We start from the raw sequence: 16435 nt of genomic DNA on the forward strand, positions 1-16435 counted from the left end.
ACTTTGCTGGCAAGCCTATTATGTGGCACTTTATCAAATGCCTTTTGGAAGTCCATGTACACCACATCAACTGCATTGCCCTCATCAACCCTCCCTGTTGCCTCATCAAAAAACTCGATCAAGTTAGTTAAACACAATTTGCCTTAAACAAATCCATGCTGGCTTTCGTTAATTAATCCACACTTGTCCAAGTGATTGTTAATTTTGTCCCTGATTATTGTTCCTAAAAGCTTCCCCACCACCAAGGTTAAACTGACTGGCCTGGAGTTGCTGGGTTTATCCTTATACCCTTTTTTGAACAAGGGTGTCACATTTGCAATTTTCCTGTCCTCTGGCTCCACACCTGTATCTAAGGAGGACTGGAAGATTATGGCCAGTACCTCCACGATTTCCACCTTAACTTCCCTCAGCATCCTAGGATGCATCCCATCCAGTCCTGGTGACTTATTTACTTTAAGTACAGCCAGCCTTTCTAGTACCTCATCTTTATCAATTTTGATCCCATCCAGTATCTCCATTACTTCCTCTTTCACTATGACTTTGGCCGCATCTTCTTCCTTGGTGAAGACAGATGCAAAGTACTCATTTAGTACCTCAGTGATGCCCTCTGCCTCCTTTTTGGTCCCTAATCAGCCCCACCCCTTCTCTTACTACCCATTTACTATTTATATGCCTATAGAAGACTTTTGAATTCTCTTTTATGTTATGATAGTGGATGCATTGGTTTTGATCTTCCAGAATTCAATAGATTCTAGAATGGTCCCCGTAGATTGGAAGGTAGCAAATGTAATCCCGCTGTTCAAGAAAGGAGGGAGAGAGAAAACAGGGAACTATAGGTCAGTTAGCCTGACATTGGTAGTAGGGAAAATGCTAGAATCTATTATTAGAGACATGGGGGGTGATTTTGTCAATGGGGGCACGTTGGAGGCGGGACTGCTGCTTGTCGGGTTTTAGTCCCGCCTCCATCGACTTGTGGCCAATCCACGCTATTTTCCCTTGATTGACCTTGTTAAGCTGCCCAGCGGGCTTAGCAGGCCAATTAAGGGGAAGGCGGTTACAGAGAACGTCGGTGTATGACGTTTCATCTGTCAAAAATTTTTGACAGATGAATTGCCATCGTTTGACAGCTTTGAGAAGCTGTCAAACACTGACAATCTCTGTTGTTTGGTGAGTTCTTGTACTCAAGGCTCAGCAAATCTATTTCCTGAGCAGAAAGCAGATGGCTGTTGCATCGGAGAATGCAGCAGCCATTCTGTCATCTCTGCCGTGGAGATGCCGGAGCCTCCAGATCCCCAACAATTGAAGCCTGCATGAAGAAAAAAGGTAAGTAAACTTTTTCTAACACTTTTCACTCACCTCACATTCTTACCTCTCCACACTTGCACCGATCACTTACCTCCACATCGCACTTTTGGACCCCTCTCACCCGCGCAGACCCACTGCTCGCCTTGCTGACCCTGACGAGGTTTCCAGACATCGGGAAGCCTGCACCTAGCTGTAAAAATGGGGATAATCCTCTTAACTGCCTGTTAACTACCTGTTAACAGGCAGTTAAGTGGTTATAATCCCCTTCCCACCTCCGGGAGACAGGACCCGGTGAGGGTCGGGTACCCGCCTCCTGGGAAGATGACACAGAGGCGGGCTGGGGGCGGGATGGGTACCCGCCCCCAGATTCTGCCATTTTCCCGGCTCCAAACCTGCCTCCCCAGGGCTGTCAAAATCGCCCCTCGGTAACAGGACACTTAAAAAATCATAATATGATTAAGCAGAGTCAACACAGTTTTATGAAAGGGAAATTGTGTTGGGCAAAACTATTAGAGTTTTTTGAGGGTGTAACTGACAGGACAGATAAGGGCGAACCAGTGGGTGTATTATACTTGGTTTTTCAGAAGGCATTTGATAAGGTGCCGCACAAGAGGTTGTTACAAAAAAAAGTTAGGTCTCATGGGATGGGGGTAATATGTTAGCATGAATTGAAGATTGGTTAATGTACAGAGAACAGAGATTAGCAATAAACGGGTCATTTTCAGGTTGGCAGGTTGTAACTAGTGGAGTGCCGCAAAGATCAGTGCTTGGGCCTCAGTTATTTACAATCTATAACAATGGCTTAGGTGAGGGGAACGAGTGTAATATACCTAAGTTTCCTGATGATACAAAGCTAGGTGGGAAAGTAAGCTGTAAGGAGGACGCAAAGATGCTGCAAAGAGATACAGTTGATCCCAAGAAGGTGATTGGTCAAGATGGTGGCAGGTGGACAATCATGTGGGGCAATGTGAAATTATCCAATTTGGTAGGAAGAATAGAAAAGCAGAATATTTTTTAAAAGGTGAGAGACTAGTTAATGTTGGTATTCAGAGAGATTTGAGTGTTCTTGTACATGGATCAAAGAAAGATAACATGCAGGTACAGCAAAACTATTAGGAAGGCAAATGGTATATTAGCTTTTATTGCAAGGGGGTTGGAGTATAAGAGTAAGGAAGTCTTGCTTCAATTATATCGGGCTTTGGTGAGACCACACTTGAAGTACTGCATACAGTTTTGGTCTCCTTACCCTAAGGAAGGATGTACTTGCCTTAGAGAGAGTGCAACAAAGGTTCACTAGATTGATTCCTGGGATGAGAGGGCTGTCCTATGAGGAGAGATTGAGTAGAATGGGAATATATTCTCTAGAGTTTAGAAGAATGAGAGGTGATCTCATTGAAATGTATAACATTCTGAGAGGGCTTGACAGGGTAGATGCTGAGATGAGAGGCTGTTTCCCCAGACTGGAGAATCTAGAGCTAGGGGCCATAATCTCAGGATAAGGAGTCGGCCATTTAGGACTGAGATAAGGAGACATTTCTTCACTCAGAGGGTTGTGAATTTTTGGAATTCTCTACCTCAGATGGTTGTGAATGCTCAGCCAATGAGTATATCCAAGAATGAGATCAAATGCTTTTGGGCACTAATGGAATTGAGGGATATGGGGATAGGGAGGAAAAGGTGAGTTGACGTAGAAGATCAGCCTTGAACTTATTGAATAGCGGAACAGGCTCAAGGGCCATAAGGCCTACTCCTGCTCCTATTTCTTATGTTCTTATTATATTGACCAGGAGTAAAAACTTTTAATGACATTGTCATTAATGGTAATCAGTAATGGCTTCCAACTTTCTGGCAAATTTTAAAGTATTGGGAGGGTCCATCACACGCTAGACATCAAAGCGTTAAAGGTATACAAAATAGCTAAAGAAAGACATGGGGGATGAAAGTCAACTTCAGCAAGGCGCAAAACAGGTGATAGCTGATCGTCCACCCATTTTACATCCCACACGATTTTTAAGCAGGGTGCGTAACAGGCGGTTGATTTCCTATCGCCCATTTTGCACCCATCCCAAAGTTAAAATTCACTCCCATGCTTTTTTTTGACCTGAAGCCAGAAATTTATAAATACTTGGCAATGTGCAGCCTCTTCTCACCAAACAACAGTTAAACTTGGATTGACCTCGGAACTTATTTAAAGCACTTCTCTTGAATACCTGAGCAGTGGCCTTAAAGGGATGTCAGGATACCTGATAAACATCACAACTCTGCCCCAGGCACCACACTACCAGTATGCAATGACAGAACAGGTCAACTAATAATTGTTAAAAATAGTCACTCGGAAGCAGCTTTGTGATGTCATCCATGGCAACATGATCGTTATTTCCATTGGCTAATTGCTGACTGTTAACAGTGGCCAATGAATTGGCTAGAAGGCAACACTCATTTGGAGGTAATTTTAACTTTCATCAGTGGTGTAAAATGAGCAGCTGAGAAGGAGCTGTCCTAGCCGGGAACCGGAGCAGAGGCCAGTAAATAAGGAGCGCGGTCGGAGAGGGGCCTGAACTTACTGCGAGCAGCCGAGGAGGAGCTGTCCTAGCCGGGAACCGGAGCAGAGGCCAGTAAATAAGGAGCGCGGTCTGTATGGAATTAATAGCGGGACTGGGGTTATTTGTCTCTGGCCAGTCAGGAGCCTCTGAGCTGCTCCAGGGACCCCCTTGCGTTTTCGAAGTGCTCCCCTATTCCTGAGTTCTGATCCCCGGACTTATTTGGTGGCGATGTAGACAGAAAACAACGTGACTCATGGTTTGGGTGCAAAACAGAGCAGTATTTATTGAAAACAAAAGAAAGAAACAACTTAAAATAACACTTTTGCTTAAACGCAGTACACTTAGTGTCCACTAGAGGGCTCCCTACTCAGTGCAATTCTCCTTTGATTAATACACGCAGTACACTCAGTGTCCACTAGAGGGCTCCCTGCTTAGTGCAACACTGCTTTTACTTTAAATCCAGTACTTTTTACTTAAAAGACCCTTTACTCACTACAGCACCTCAGCTTAGTGGCTTTTACTTAAAAACACAGCACTTTAATACAGTTACTTTAAAACAGCTAATAGCATTCACCACAGCACTCAGCTTGATACAACACTCCTTTTAATACAGTTTTAAATACAGTACTTTAAAACAGCTACTCCTTTTAATACAGTTTTAAATACAGTACTTTGAAACAGCTACTCCCTTTTAATACAGTTTTAAATACCGAATCCAGTGTTCACTATAGCACTTCTCTGCTAGGTGCAACACTGTCTTACTTAAATAGGGGAGAAAAAAATGGACACAACGCGGGAAATTGACTAAAATACACAATTCTAACAAAATTCCCACTTTACTCCCACCCCTATGCCTATCCTAAGTTGCCTTGTGGAAGGCCAGAAAAATATATGCTCACCACTGTAATGCCAGCTCCATGCCATGCGAACTTAGATCTTCACTGCCCCGAAGTGAAAAACACCCCAGTGTTTTAAAAGTAAACTGCTGGTGTTTCGCTTCCACAGGCAGACTCCCACGCTGTAGAGGCACATGGAGGCAAGGCCAGAGAGAGAGAGAGCTTCTGGGAAGCTATCTTTTATACCCCCTTTTGGGGCCCGCCCAGCTCCGGAAGTTTCTGGGCTAAAACAAAAGGGATCCAAACTGCCCCATTGTCTAGGGTGGGTTTGAATAAAGTTGCAGTTTAAATGTGTCCATTGTCTGTGATGGCTATCGAATAAAGCTGCAGTGGTTTGAATGTGTCTTCATTGTCTGTGATGGGCCATCGAATAAAGCTATTTGCTTGAGTAAATAGCCTTGAAGGTATTGTAAACAGAAAGTCATTTTTCTGTGGTCAACTGAAACTGCAGTCTCAAGTGGTTACTCCCTTGTGTACACAAAGTAGCAGTTTCTGTAAACACAACGATTGTCTCTGCAGGGAGGGGGGTGGGGGAAACTCCCCTTTGATTGGCAGTTTGACTGCTCCATTGTCCTTTTCTCACAGACACAAGCTGCTCTTTCCAAGTCCTTTTTTTGTCTTCGGCCATGCGGTCCGACGGCCATTTTTATCCCTGGAAATTTAAAGGCACATTGCCCAGGGATTCTTTAATCAAAAAAATTAATCTTCAGAACTGTAAATTATTGCGAATTCGTACAGGTCGGAGAGGGGCCTGAACTCACTGCGAGCAGCCAAGGAGGAACGGACCTAGCCAGGAACCAGAGCAGAGGCCAGTAAATAAAGAGCGCGGTCAGAGAGGGGCCTGAACTCACAGCGAGCAGCCAAGGAGGAACGGACCTAGCCAGGAACCAGAGCAGAGGCCAGTAAATAAAGAGCGCGGTCAGAGAGGGGCCTGAACTCACTGCGAGCAGCCAAGGAGGAACAGACCTAGCCAGGAACCAGAGCAGAGGCCAGTAAATAAAGAGCGCGGTCAGAGAGGGGCCTGAACTCACTGCGAGCAGCCAAGGAGGAGCGGACCTAGCCAGGAACCGGAGCAGAGGCCAGTAAATAAAGAGCGCGGTCAGAGAGGGGCCTGAACTCACTGCGAGCAGCCAAGGAGGAGCGGACCTAGCCGGGAACCGGAGCAGAGAGGGAAAAAATCCAGGAGTCCAAAAAAGAAGTGTGACATCCCAGGACAGCAGGTAGGTAATTGGTTGGTGAGTATTAAGGTTTTTTCTCTCTAACATAGGACAGTGGTTTAAACTAGGAGCGGGAAACTTTAATATACTGTATTAAATTTATAGCTTAACTAGTTAAACTAATTAATTTAACTACAAATAATTGTTGATTAAAGACTTTAACTAAATAAATAAAATAAGTCTAGACTTATTTGGGAGGTAGCAGCGGAGCTGGGTGAGACCGGGGACCAGAGCGAGAGAGGCAGCAACTCAACAGAGGCAGAATCCGAAAGAGAGACGTCAGAGTAGAAAAAGTGACATCGGCACAAGGGAAGGAGCTGATTGGTGAGTAGCTGGTGAGTGTTTTTTGTTAAGTTTTAAGTTTATTTCTGCTAAGTTAGTTCTTAGTCTAGTAAATAGAGGCATGGGAGGGCAGCTCAGTCCCGTGGAGTGCACATCCTTCGCGTAGCCTGGACGACCACATGTGTGGGAAGTGTCACCAGCTACAGCAACTCGAACTCCGGATTTCAGAGTTTGAGCGGCGGCTGGAGTCACTGCGGTGCACCTGCGAGGCTGAGAGTTACGTGGATAGCACGCTTCTAGAGGTGGTCACCCTGCAGCTCAAGAGTGTGCAGGCAGAGAGGGAATGGGTGACCGCCAGACAGAAGAGGCGGACCAGGCAGGTAGTGCAGGAGTCCCCAGAGTGCATCGCGCTCTCCAACCAGTATTCTGTTCTGAATACTGGTGAGGGCGATGGTTCCTTTGGCGAGTGCAGCCAGAGTCAAGTCCATGGCACCATGGGTGGCTCAGCTGCACAGGGGGGAGGAAAAAGAGTGGAAGAGTAATAGTGGTAGGGGATTCAATAGTTAGGGGAGCAGACAGGCATTTCTGTGGCCGTAGACATGACTCCAGGATGGTATGTTGCCTCCCTGGTGCCAGGGTCAAAGATATCACTGAGCAGCTGCAGGACACTCTGAGGGGGGAGGGTGAACAGCCAAAGGTCGTTGCCCATATTGGTACCAATGACATACGCAGAAAGAGGGATGAGGTCTTGCAGGCAGAGTTTAGGGAGCTAGGAGAGAGATTAAAAAGCAGGGCCTCAAAGGTAGTAATCTCTGGATTACTCCTGGTGCCACTTGCTAGTGAGTACAGGAATAGGAAGATAGAACTGATGAATGCCTGTACAAGCCGGACGGGTTATACCTCAACAGAGCCAGGACCAATATTCTCGTGGGGAGGTTTGTTGGTGCTGTTGGAGAGGGTTTAAACTCGCTTGGCAGTATTATGTCTGTGTATGATTGAGACACGGACAGCAGGAGTTGAACAAAACAAGTCTTTACTGAAAGGAGTCAATCGGGAAACTGAAACTACAGAGGCTTACTAGCGCCTTTTATACAGGGGTGGTCACTGCTGGTACTGCAGTCTGAGACCAGTTATTCTCTTAAAGGTACATACACAACAATTCCTCCCCTTTTAGATAAACAGTACATAACATTCATTTAACAACTAAATGATAACTAATTACAATCACAATTACGGTTGCTAGATACATTGGTTAAGTTTAAGCAATTATAAGTTCAGTCTTTGAGGGGGCTTCCTGATTCTGTCTGGATAACACCTCTTTGGGGTATCAGGTTCCTCTGGCAAGGTTGAGTCGGGATCAATGTCGTTGTTTGGTTCATCTGCTTCCAATATCACCGATTCTGCGGTAGCTGCAATTGGTACGTCGATTTCATTGCCAGGTGCATCAGATCGTGGTGTGGAGTTGACGTTTTCCTGTGACTCTAGAATCTGGTCAGCATGGCGTCTTACAATGCTTTCTCCAATGTCCACGGTATACATGAGAGGTCCTTGCTGTGTACAAATTGTTCCTGGCTGCCATTTCTCAGTGCGGTAGTCCCGGGCCAAAACTGGTTGACCTATCTTAAAACTCCTGGTCGGCCTTTCATTCATATTCTGAAACTGCCTGTTCTCCACATCTCTTTGGATGTTTGGCTTAACCAAATCCAAGCGGCATCGTAGTTTTCGATTGAAGAACATCATGGCTGGAGTTTGGTTGGTAACCGCATGTGTCGCATTCCGGTAGGCAAACAAGAAGTTGTCTACCTTGTGTTGTAGGGGTATATCTTCATTACACATTGCCTTGATAGCCTTCTTGAATGTTTGAACAAACCTCTCGGCCAATCCATTAGTGGCTGGATGATATGGGGCAGATGTGTAATGCTTAACACCATTGTTCTTTAAGAACCTCCGGAATTCTTCAGACACAAACTGTGGTCCATTGTCAGAGCAAATCTGTTCAGGCAGCCCATTCCTGGCAAATATGCTTCGTAAAACTGTGATAGTTTTTTCCGTGGTGGTTGAGGACATTTTTATTACCTCTGGCCACTTTGAATGTGCATCCACCGCAATTAAAAACATCAAGTCCATGAAGGGACCAGCAAAATCAATGTACACCCTTTGCCATGGAGATGAGGGCCACTCCCATGGATGTAGAGGAGCTTGTGGTGGGGCGTTTTGGACCTTCTGGCATCCTGCACAGCTCTTGGTCATCTCTTCGATTTCTCTATCGATTCCCAGCCACCACACAAACGCTCTGGCTAAGTTCTTCATTTTTACCCCACCCAGATGACCCTCATGAAGCTCATTGAGCACTCTATCCATCAACTTAGATGGAATTACTACTCTGGATCCACACATCAAGGTTCCTCTGCACACTGACAGCTGTTCTCTTCTCGGCGAGAATGCTGGCAGCAGTGGTTCGCCATGTGCTGGCCATCCCTTCACCGTTAAATCATAGACCCGTGATAGTGTCGGGTCATTCCGTGTTTCCTTTTCTATGTTTGCATTCGTCACAGGGAGACATTCGACTATGGTCGAGTGGAATAACTCCATTGGATCCACTGCAAGGTCTTCTTCTTCCACCGTCGGCAACGGTAGGCGTGACAATCCATCAGCATTCCCATGCTGTTTAGTTCCTTTGTACTCGATGTCATATTGGTGTGCCCCTAGGAAAAGGGACCACCTCTGCAGCCGCTTCAATTTTGTCAGGGGACTTATGCAACCCCTCTTCATCAATCGCATGGCCACAATACGATATCTGTTTCTTAAAAAACTCGCACTTAGGGCGATTGGCTCGTAGCCCATGTTCACGTAGTCTAGTGAGCACCTGCTCTAGGTTGGCAAGGTGTTCACTGTCATCTTCACCTGTCACTAGGATGTCGTCCAAGTAACACTGAGTCCCCGGAATCCCATGCAGGACTTGTTCCATCGCTCTTTGCCATATCGCCGGAGCTGATGCTACTCCGAATACCAGTCGATTATACTGGTAAAGACCTCTGTGAGTGGGCGAATTGCATATGGTACCGGTCTTGCTTTGAAAAACTTGGGAATTGCATTCTCTTCTATTTTTATCGAGGCGGTTATGCCTTTAAGAGTGCCCAGTTCTTGTTGAAATACCTCTTTGGCGTTAGCTAAGATTGTTGACAATCGTCCAGGAGTGACGTCTTCATCTTTTTTACCATCCACCATCATTGCATGAATGGAGTGCCAATCTAAGCTTATCTTCCTGATCCATTCACGTCCCAATAACGGTGGTCCACCATTTTGCAGTATGTAGAGATACAATTTCCGTATTTTCTTGTCATTGTATTCGACAGGCACCCTTATTTTTCCTCTGGGGTATACTTTTTGCCCCGTATACGTCGTCAAGACGATGGATGTCTCTCTCAAGGGTATGTGTGAGAATAGCCGCTCGTAGTCTCGTCGATTCATGACGGTTAGCGCTGATCCTGTATCCAATTCCATTTTAACTTGGGACCCTGCTATCGTGAGGGTGACCCAAATGGTTCAGTGATCCTCTTTTGCGAGTACATTGTGAAGTTTGAGACAGCTTAGTCTCCTGTTCCCGGATTCACTATCGCTCATCTGGTCTTCGGAACTACTGTCCGTCATCTTTTGTACTTTCTTGTACGGTTCCTTAGTAGCCTTTTTGTTGTCGCTGGTCCTCTTCCCAGACCTGCAAACTCGTGCAATGTGTCCCATCTTTCCGCATTGCCTGCATATTTTGTCCTTGGACCAGCAGTCCTTCTGGTCATGGTTAGTTCTGCCGCAACGATAACATTTTGCAAATCCCCGTGTCATTTCGTGGGTGCCGTATTCCTGTGGCTTTTGTTGAATTTCTGCAGCTCCCCTGGCTGCTGCTTCGTACGATACTGCCACGCTGAAAGCCTTATCTAGCGTCAGCTCTTTCTCTGAGAGTAACTTCTTCTGTGTTCCTTCACTCAGGAGTCCACAGACAAATTTGTCCCATAGTGTATCTGCCAGTCCTGCTCCGAACTGGCAGTGCTTTGATAGCTTGCGTAGTTCCGTAAGGTACTCAGCATTGCTCTCATCTTTATGCTGAGTTCTCCTGTGGAATTTAAATCTTTCTGCTATCAACAGCGGTGCAGGGTTTAGGTGTTCCTGTAGGACAGCAACAATTTTGTTAAAACTCTTCACCTTCGGTTTGGCTGGAGTAATCAGGTCCCGCAATAGGCCGTACGTTCTAGCGCCCATTAAGTTTAGCAATACCGATGCCTTTTTCTCATCAGCTATTTCGTTTGCCTCGCAATATACCTCAACTCTTTCCACATACGTGGTCCAGTCCTCTATTGTATTATCAAAGGCAGTGATACAGCCAGTCTTCGGCATCTTGAAAATCTAAAATGGCGCCTCCCGCGCTTTGCCTTCTTCCCCAATTTAACAAAATGGCACCTCCCGCGCTTTGCCTTCTTCCCCGCTGATTAAGATGGCGCCTCCTGCGCTTTGCCTTCTTCCCCGCTGTTGCTAGCGCTGCTTTCTGCGGTTTCCGTTGCAACCTGCAGCTCCTCGCGGTTTCCTACGCGTTTAATATTTCTTTTTTTTATTATTTTCCCATCGTGGAACAACCCTGTGGGACTCTTGCCTCCCTCTTCTCGGGTCTATATGCAGCCCGGCTTCGTAGCACCGGCCGCGCCCTGTGTGCTCCACCCTCTCTCTCTCCTCTTCCCGACAATGCTGCTCGGCCCAGTTGCAAGCCACCCGCTCAAGTTCGCGACTGCCGCAGCCCAGGAAGGATCAGTGTACTACCTGCCACCAGCCCGATTAGCTGAAGCACCGTCGACAGGAACCAGGCCCCGCTTTCGACAGCTTCTCCAGCAATCTTCAACTCCGCTAACACAGGGGTGGATGCCCACGGTCGACGCCCGTTTCTACTGCTTCTTTCTTCCTTCTGGCCTCGACCTCTGCTCACTTCGCTGCAGGAATGGATCCCAGGAGGTGGTGCAGACTGTAGGTAAGTTCGTATCTGCTCGTCGCCAGTATTATGTCCGTGTATGATTGCAACATGGACAGCAGGAGTTGAACAAAACAAGTCTTTACTGAAAGGAGTCAATCGGGAAACTGAAACTACAGAGGCTTACTAGCGCCTTTTATACAGGGGTGGTCACTGCCGGTACTGCAGTCTGAGACCAGTTATTCTCTTAAAGGTACATACACAACAGGCAGGGGGATGGGTACCAGCATATAGGAGTAGAAAAGAGGGATTAGTGCATAAAAAAGTGATTGTGTTGGATAGTACTAGAGAAGATAGTACTAGAGGTGGTATTAATACCATATTAGATAGAGGTAGACTAAGAGAGACTATGAAAAATTAAAAAATGAGTTTAGAATGCATGTACTTAAAGGCACAAAGTGTGGCGAATAAGGTTGGTGAGCTACAAGCACTACTAACTGTGTGGCAATATGATGTTGTGGCAATAACGGAAACATAGCTTAAAAACAGTGAGGACTGGACACTTAATATTCAAGGGTACAAGGTGTTCAGAAAAGATAAGAATGGAAAAAAGGGAGGTGGGGTGGCAGTGCTGATTAAGGAAGAAATTGTAGTGTTGGAAAGGGAAGATTTTCTTGAGGGGACAAGGACAGAATCCATTTGGTTAGAGTTGAGGAGCAAAAAGGGTATGATCACCCAATTGGGGGTATTCTATAGGCCCCCAAATAGTGAGAGGGAGGTAGAGGAGCAAATCTGCAGGAAAATTGCAGAGATATGCACGAGCTATAGAGTGATGATAATGGGGGACTTTAATTACCCAAATATCGATTGGGATAATGCTAGGGTAAAGGAAAAGGAGGGGGAGGAGTTTCTGAAATGTGTTCAGGTGAATTTCCTTGACCAATATGTTCTTGGCCCAACTAGGAAGGAGGCATTGCTGGATCTGGTGCTGGGGAATGAGGTGGGCCAGGTCGACCAAATGTCTGTGGGAGAACACTTGGGTACGAGTGATCATCGTATCATAAGATTTAGATTAGCAATGGAGAGGAGCAAGGAACAATCTGGAGTCGAACTTCTAAACTGCAATAGGGCTAACTTCAATGGGATGCAAAAGGATCTAGCCAGGGTAAAATGGGACCAAAGACTGACAGGAAAAACTAATGGAACAATGGGTGATCTTTAAGGAGGAGATGTTCCAAGTACAGGCTAGGTACATGCCAACAAAAGGGAAGTGAAAGGGAACCAAAGCAAGGGCTCCTTGGGTGATGAGAGAGATAGAGAAGATGATGAAACAAAAAAAAGGGCTATGATGCATGTCAGGTGAATTCTTCAAGGGAGAACCAAACCAAATACAATAAGTTGAGAGGGGATGTGAAGATGAAAATAAGATTGGCAAAGAGAGAATATGAGAGTAGAATGGCAGTTAACATAAAAGGGAACCCAAAAATCTTCTACCAGCATGTAAACAGTAAGTGGGTAGTAAGAGGCGGGGTGGAACCTATTAGAGACAAAGAAGGTCATATATGCTTAGAGGCGCAGGGCAAGGCTAGAATACTCAATGAGTACTTTGTATCGGTGTTTACTAAGGAGGTGGATGCTGACAAAATATCTGTAGAAGTGGAAAAGGTAGAAGCAATGGAAGGGGTGAAAAAAGATAGGCAGGATATACTAGAAAGGCTGCGTATGCTTAGAGTGGACAAGTCACCTGGTCCAGATGGCTTACATCCCAGGTTGCTAAGGGAATTGGGGGAGGAGATAGCGGAAGGGCTTGCCATAGTTTTCCAATCTTCCCTAGATGCGGGGGAGGTGCCTGAGAATTGGAAAGTGGCAAATGTGACACCATTGTTCAAGAAAGGGTGTAAGGACAATCCTAGTAATTACAGGCCAGTCAGTTTAACATCAGTGGTGGGTAAAGTTTTAGAAACAATAATCAAGGAAAAAATTAACGGGCGCTTGGAGAGGTTTAAGCTAATTAAGGAGAGCCAATATGGATTTGTAAAAGGCAGACCATGTTTGACTAATCTGATTGAATTTTTTGATGAAGTAACAGAGAGGATTGATGAAGGGAATGCAATGGATGTTGTTTACATGGATTTTCGGATGGCGTTTGACAAAGTTCCACATAGAAGGCTGGTTAACAAAATTGAGGCTCATGGAATAGGTGGGTCAGTCAGTGGCAGCTTGGATAAGGAATTGGCTTAAGGACAGAAAACAATGAGTCGTGGTAAATGGCTGTTTTTCAGACTGGAGGATGGTAGACAATGGTGTTCCCTAAGGGTCAGTGCTGAGGCCACTGCTTTTTTTGATAGATATAAATGACCTGGATGTTGGAAAACAGATGGAATTTCTAAATTTGCCGATGACACTAAACTTGGGGGTGTGGCAAACAGTGATGATGATACCAATCGACTGGAACAGGACATAGAAAGGCTAGCAGAATGGGCAGACAAGTGGTAGATGGAATTTAATACAGAGAAGTGCGAGGTGATGCATTTTGGCAGAAGGAACAGGGAAAGGAAATATACACTTAATGGCAGTTTTAAAGAGTGTGCAGGGCCAGAGGGACCTGGGAGTTAATGGGCATAGGTTGCTGAAGGGGTGGCAGGACATATTGAGAGAGTGGTTAACAAAGCATATGGGATCTTGGGCTTCATAAATAGAGGTATTGAGTGCAAAAGTAATGCTGAAAGTTTATAAAGCGCTGGTTAGGCCACAACTGGAGTATTGCTTCCAGTTCTGGTCACCACACTTTAGGAAGGATGTGAAGGCCCTTGAGAGGGTGCAGAGGAGATTTACCAGAATGGTTCCGGGGTTGGGGGATCTTAGCTACAAGGACAGATTGGAGAAGCTGAATTTTTTTTCATTAGAGCAAAGGAGGTTGAGGGGTGATTTGATAGATGTGTACAAGATTATGACAGGTTTGGATAGGCTAGATGGGGAAAGGCTGTTCCCACTAGTTGATGGTACAAGGACTAGGGGACACAGATTTAAGGTTTTGGGCAAGAGATACAGGGGGATGAGAGGAAAAGCTTTTTTGCGCAGCAAGGGGTGAGGACCTGGAATTCACTGCCGACGGAAGTGGTGGAAGCGGAGACATCAATGTTTTCAAGGGGAGACTGGATATGCACGAGGGAAATAAATTTGCAGGGCTACAGGGATAGAGCGGGGGAATGGGACTGACTGGATTGCTCTACAGAGAGCTGGCACGGACTCGATGGACCAAATAGTCTCCTTCTGTGCTGTTATGACACTATGGGATAAAAATTGGGTAGCGCCCTCTTTGGGGCACTACCTTCACTGTGGCGCTAATTTTTGCACCCCGAAAAAGCTAGCGCCCCCGTGACCAATTTTCCCAGGTAACACCCCAAGAGAGAGGAAGGGCACTACTGGAAGCACCCTGCGTCCCTCTTGGGGCGCTGTGAGCTAATATCGCGGCGCAACGTGCCGCAGCGCCATGCGCTGAGGCACTTCGCACCATAGTACTGCAGGCCTTCCGCCCCTTAATAGAGGGGAGGGGCCTGGCGCAGCGCGTCCCGGCACCCAGCTGGGACACCAGGGATTGGGACTGCTGGCAAATGAGCCCAGCATTGAGAGGAGTGCCGGTCTCACAGAGAGCAGCCAGCTCCCCATGGGGGGGCTTCATGGGGGCCAGGGACAGCAACGGGGACAGGTGCTGGCAGGCGGCCAGCAACAAAAATGGCCGCCCGCCAGCTCCCCTTTAACTAGCATCACCCCAGCCGCAGGTAGGCCCCCCCTGACCCTGACAGACATAGCGTCCGGAGCTAAGTCGCAGGGTGCCACCCAATATTACAGCCGGGGTGCGAGCACAGCGCTGCGCATGGCGATGACGACATCGCTGGTGGCGCAGCGCCCTGCGGCGCTAGTGGTTAATGCCGCCACTAACCTCCTGCTGAATTTCGCGGGAGGCATTAGCAGCGCCGCACCCAGATGCTAGTTGATTTGCGCCCCATTAGCGCCCTCTTAGGGAGGCGCAAATCAACCGAATTTAGCCCACTATGACTCTATGGGGGCTAAATTTGGTTGATTTGCGTGTCCCATTAGCGCCTTAAGAGGGTGCTAATGGGGTGCAAATCAAGTAGCGCCTGGGCGAGGCGCCGCTATCGCCTCCTGCGAAATTCCGCGGGAGGTTAGTGGTGGTGCTAACCATTAGCGCTGTGCCCCACTCGCACCCCGGCTGTAATATTGGGTGGCACCCCCCGACTTACCGCCGGACACTATGTCTGCCGGAGTCAGGGGGGCCTACCTGCAGCCGGGGCGGCGCTAGTTAAAGGGGAGGTGGAGGACGGCCATTTTTGTTGCTGGCCACCTGCCAGCACCTGCCCCCATTGCTGTCCCCAGCCCCCGTGAAGCCCCCCCCCATGGGGTACCGGCTGCTCTCCGTGAGCCTGGCACTCCTCTTGACTATACACCGCACCCGATTTTGCATTCCAATTACTTAAATGGAAAGGAAAATTGGGCAGGTTTTGTAATCAGGGGGAAAATTCTTCACTGGCTGGAGTCATACCTAGCACAAATTGAAGATGGTTGTGATGGTTGGAGGTCATTCATCTCAGCCCCAGGATATCGCTGCAGGAGTTCCTCAGGGCAGTGTCCTAGGCCCAACCATCTTCAGCTGCTTCATCAATGACCTTCCCTCCATCATAAGGTCAGAAGTGGGGATGTTCGCTGATGACTGCAGTGTTCAGTGCAATTTGCAACTCCCCAGATAATGAAGCAGTCCATGCCCGCATGCAGCAAGACCTGAATGAAAGTCAGGCTTGGGCTGATAAGTGGCAAGTAACATTCGCGCCACACAATTGCCAGCCAATGACTATCTCCAACAAGCGAGAGTCTAACCACCGCCCCTTGACATTCAACGGCATTACCATCGCTGAATCCCACACCATATGCATCCTAGGGGTCACCATTGACCAGAAAATTAACTGGACCAGCCACATAAATACTGTGGCAACAAGGGCAGGTCAGAGGCTGGGTATTCTGTGGCGAGCGTCTCGCCTCCTGACTCCCCAAAGCCTTTCCACCATCTACAAGGCACAAGTCAGGAGTGTGATGGACTACTCTCCACTTGCCTGGATGAGTGCAGCTCCAACAACACTCAAGAAGCTCGACAGCATCCAGGACAAAGCAGCCCACTTGATTGTCACCCCATCCACCACGTTAAACATTCACACATTCACACCC

General features: G+C 47.1%; 1 protein-coding gene across 1 annotated transcript in view; it reads left to right on the top strand.

The window, feature by feature from the left end:
• The first annotated feature begins 1310 nt into the window (after positions 1 to 1310).
• The window catches only part of LOC147116268 (tapasin-related protein-like), a 48969-nt gene continuing 33844 nt past the window's right edge, over positions 1311 to 16435 (top strand). The window contains exon 1 of the mRNA XM_085992037.1: positions 1311 to 1323. Within this exon, the coding sequence (XP_085848163.1) occupies positions 1311 to 1323 (13 nt within the window). The remainder of the gene's footprint in view (positions 1324 to 16435) is intronic.

Source organism: Somniosus microcephalus, chromosome 6, assembly GCF_052327205.1.
Source record: "Somniosus microcephalus isolate GS21.2 chromosome 6, FLI_Smic_1.0, whole genome shotgun sequence".
Lineage (NCBI taxonomy): Eukaryota > Metazoa > Chordata > Chondrichthyes > Squaliformes > Somniosidae > Somniosus > Somniosus microcephalus.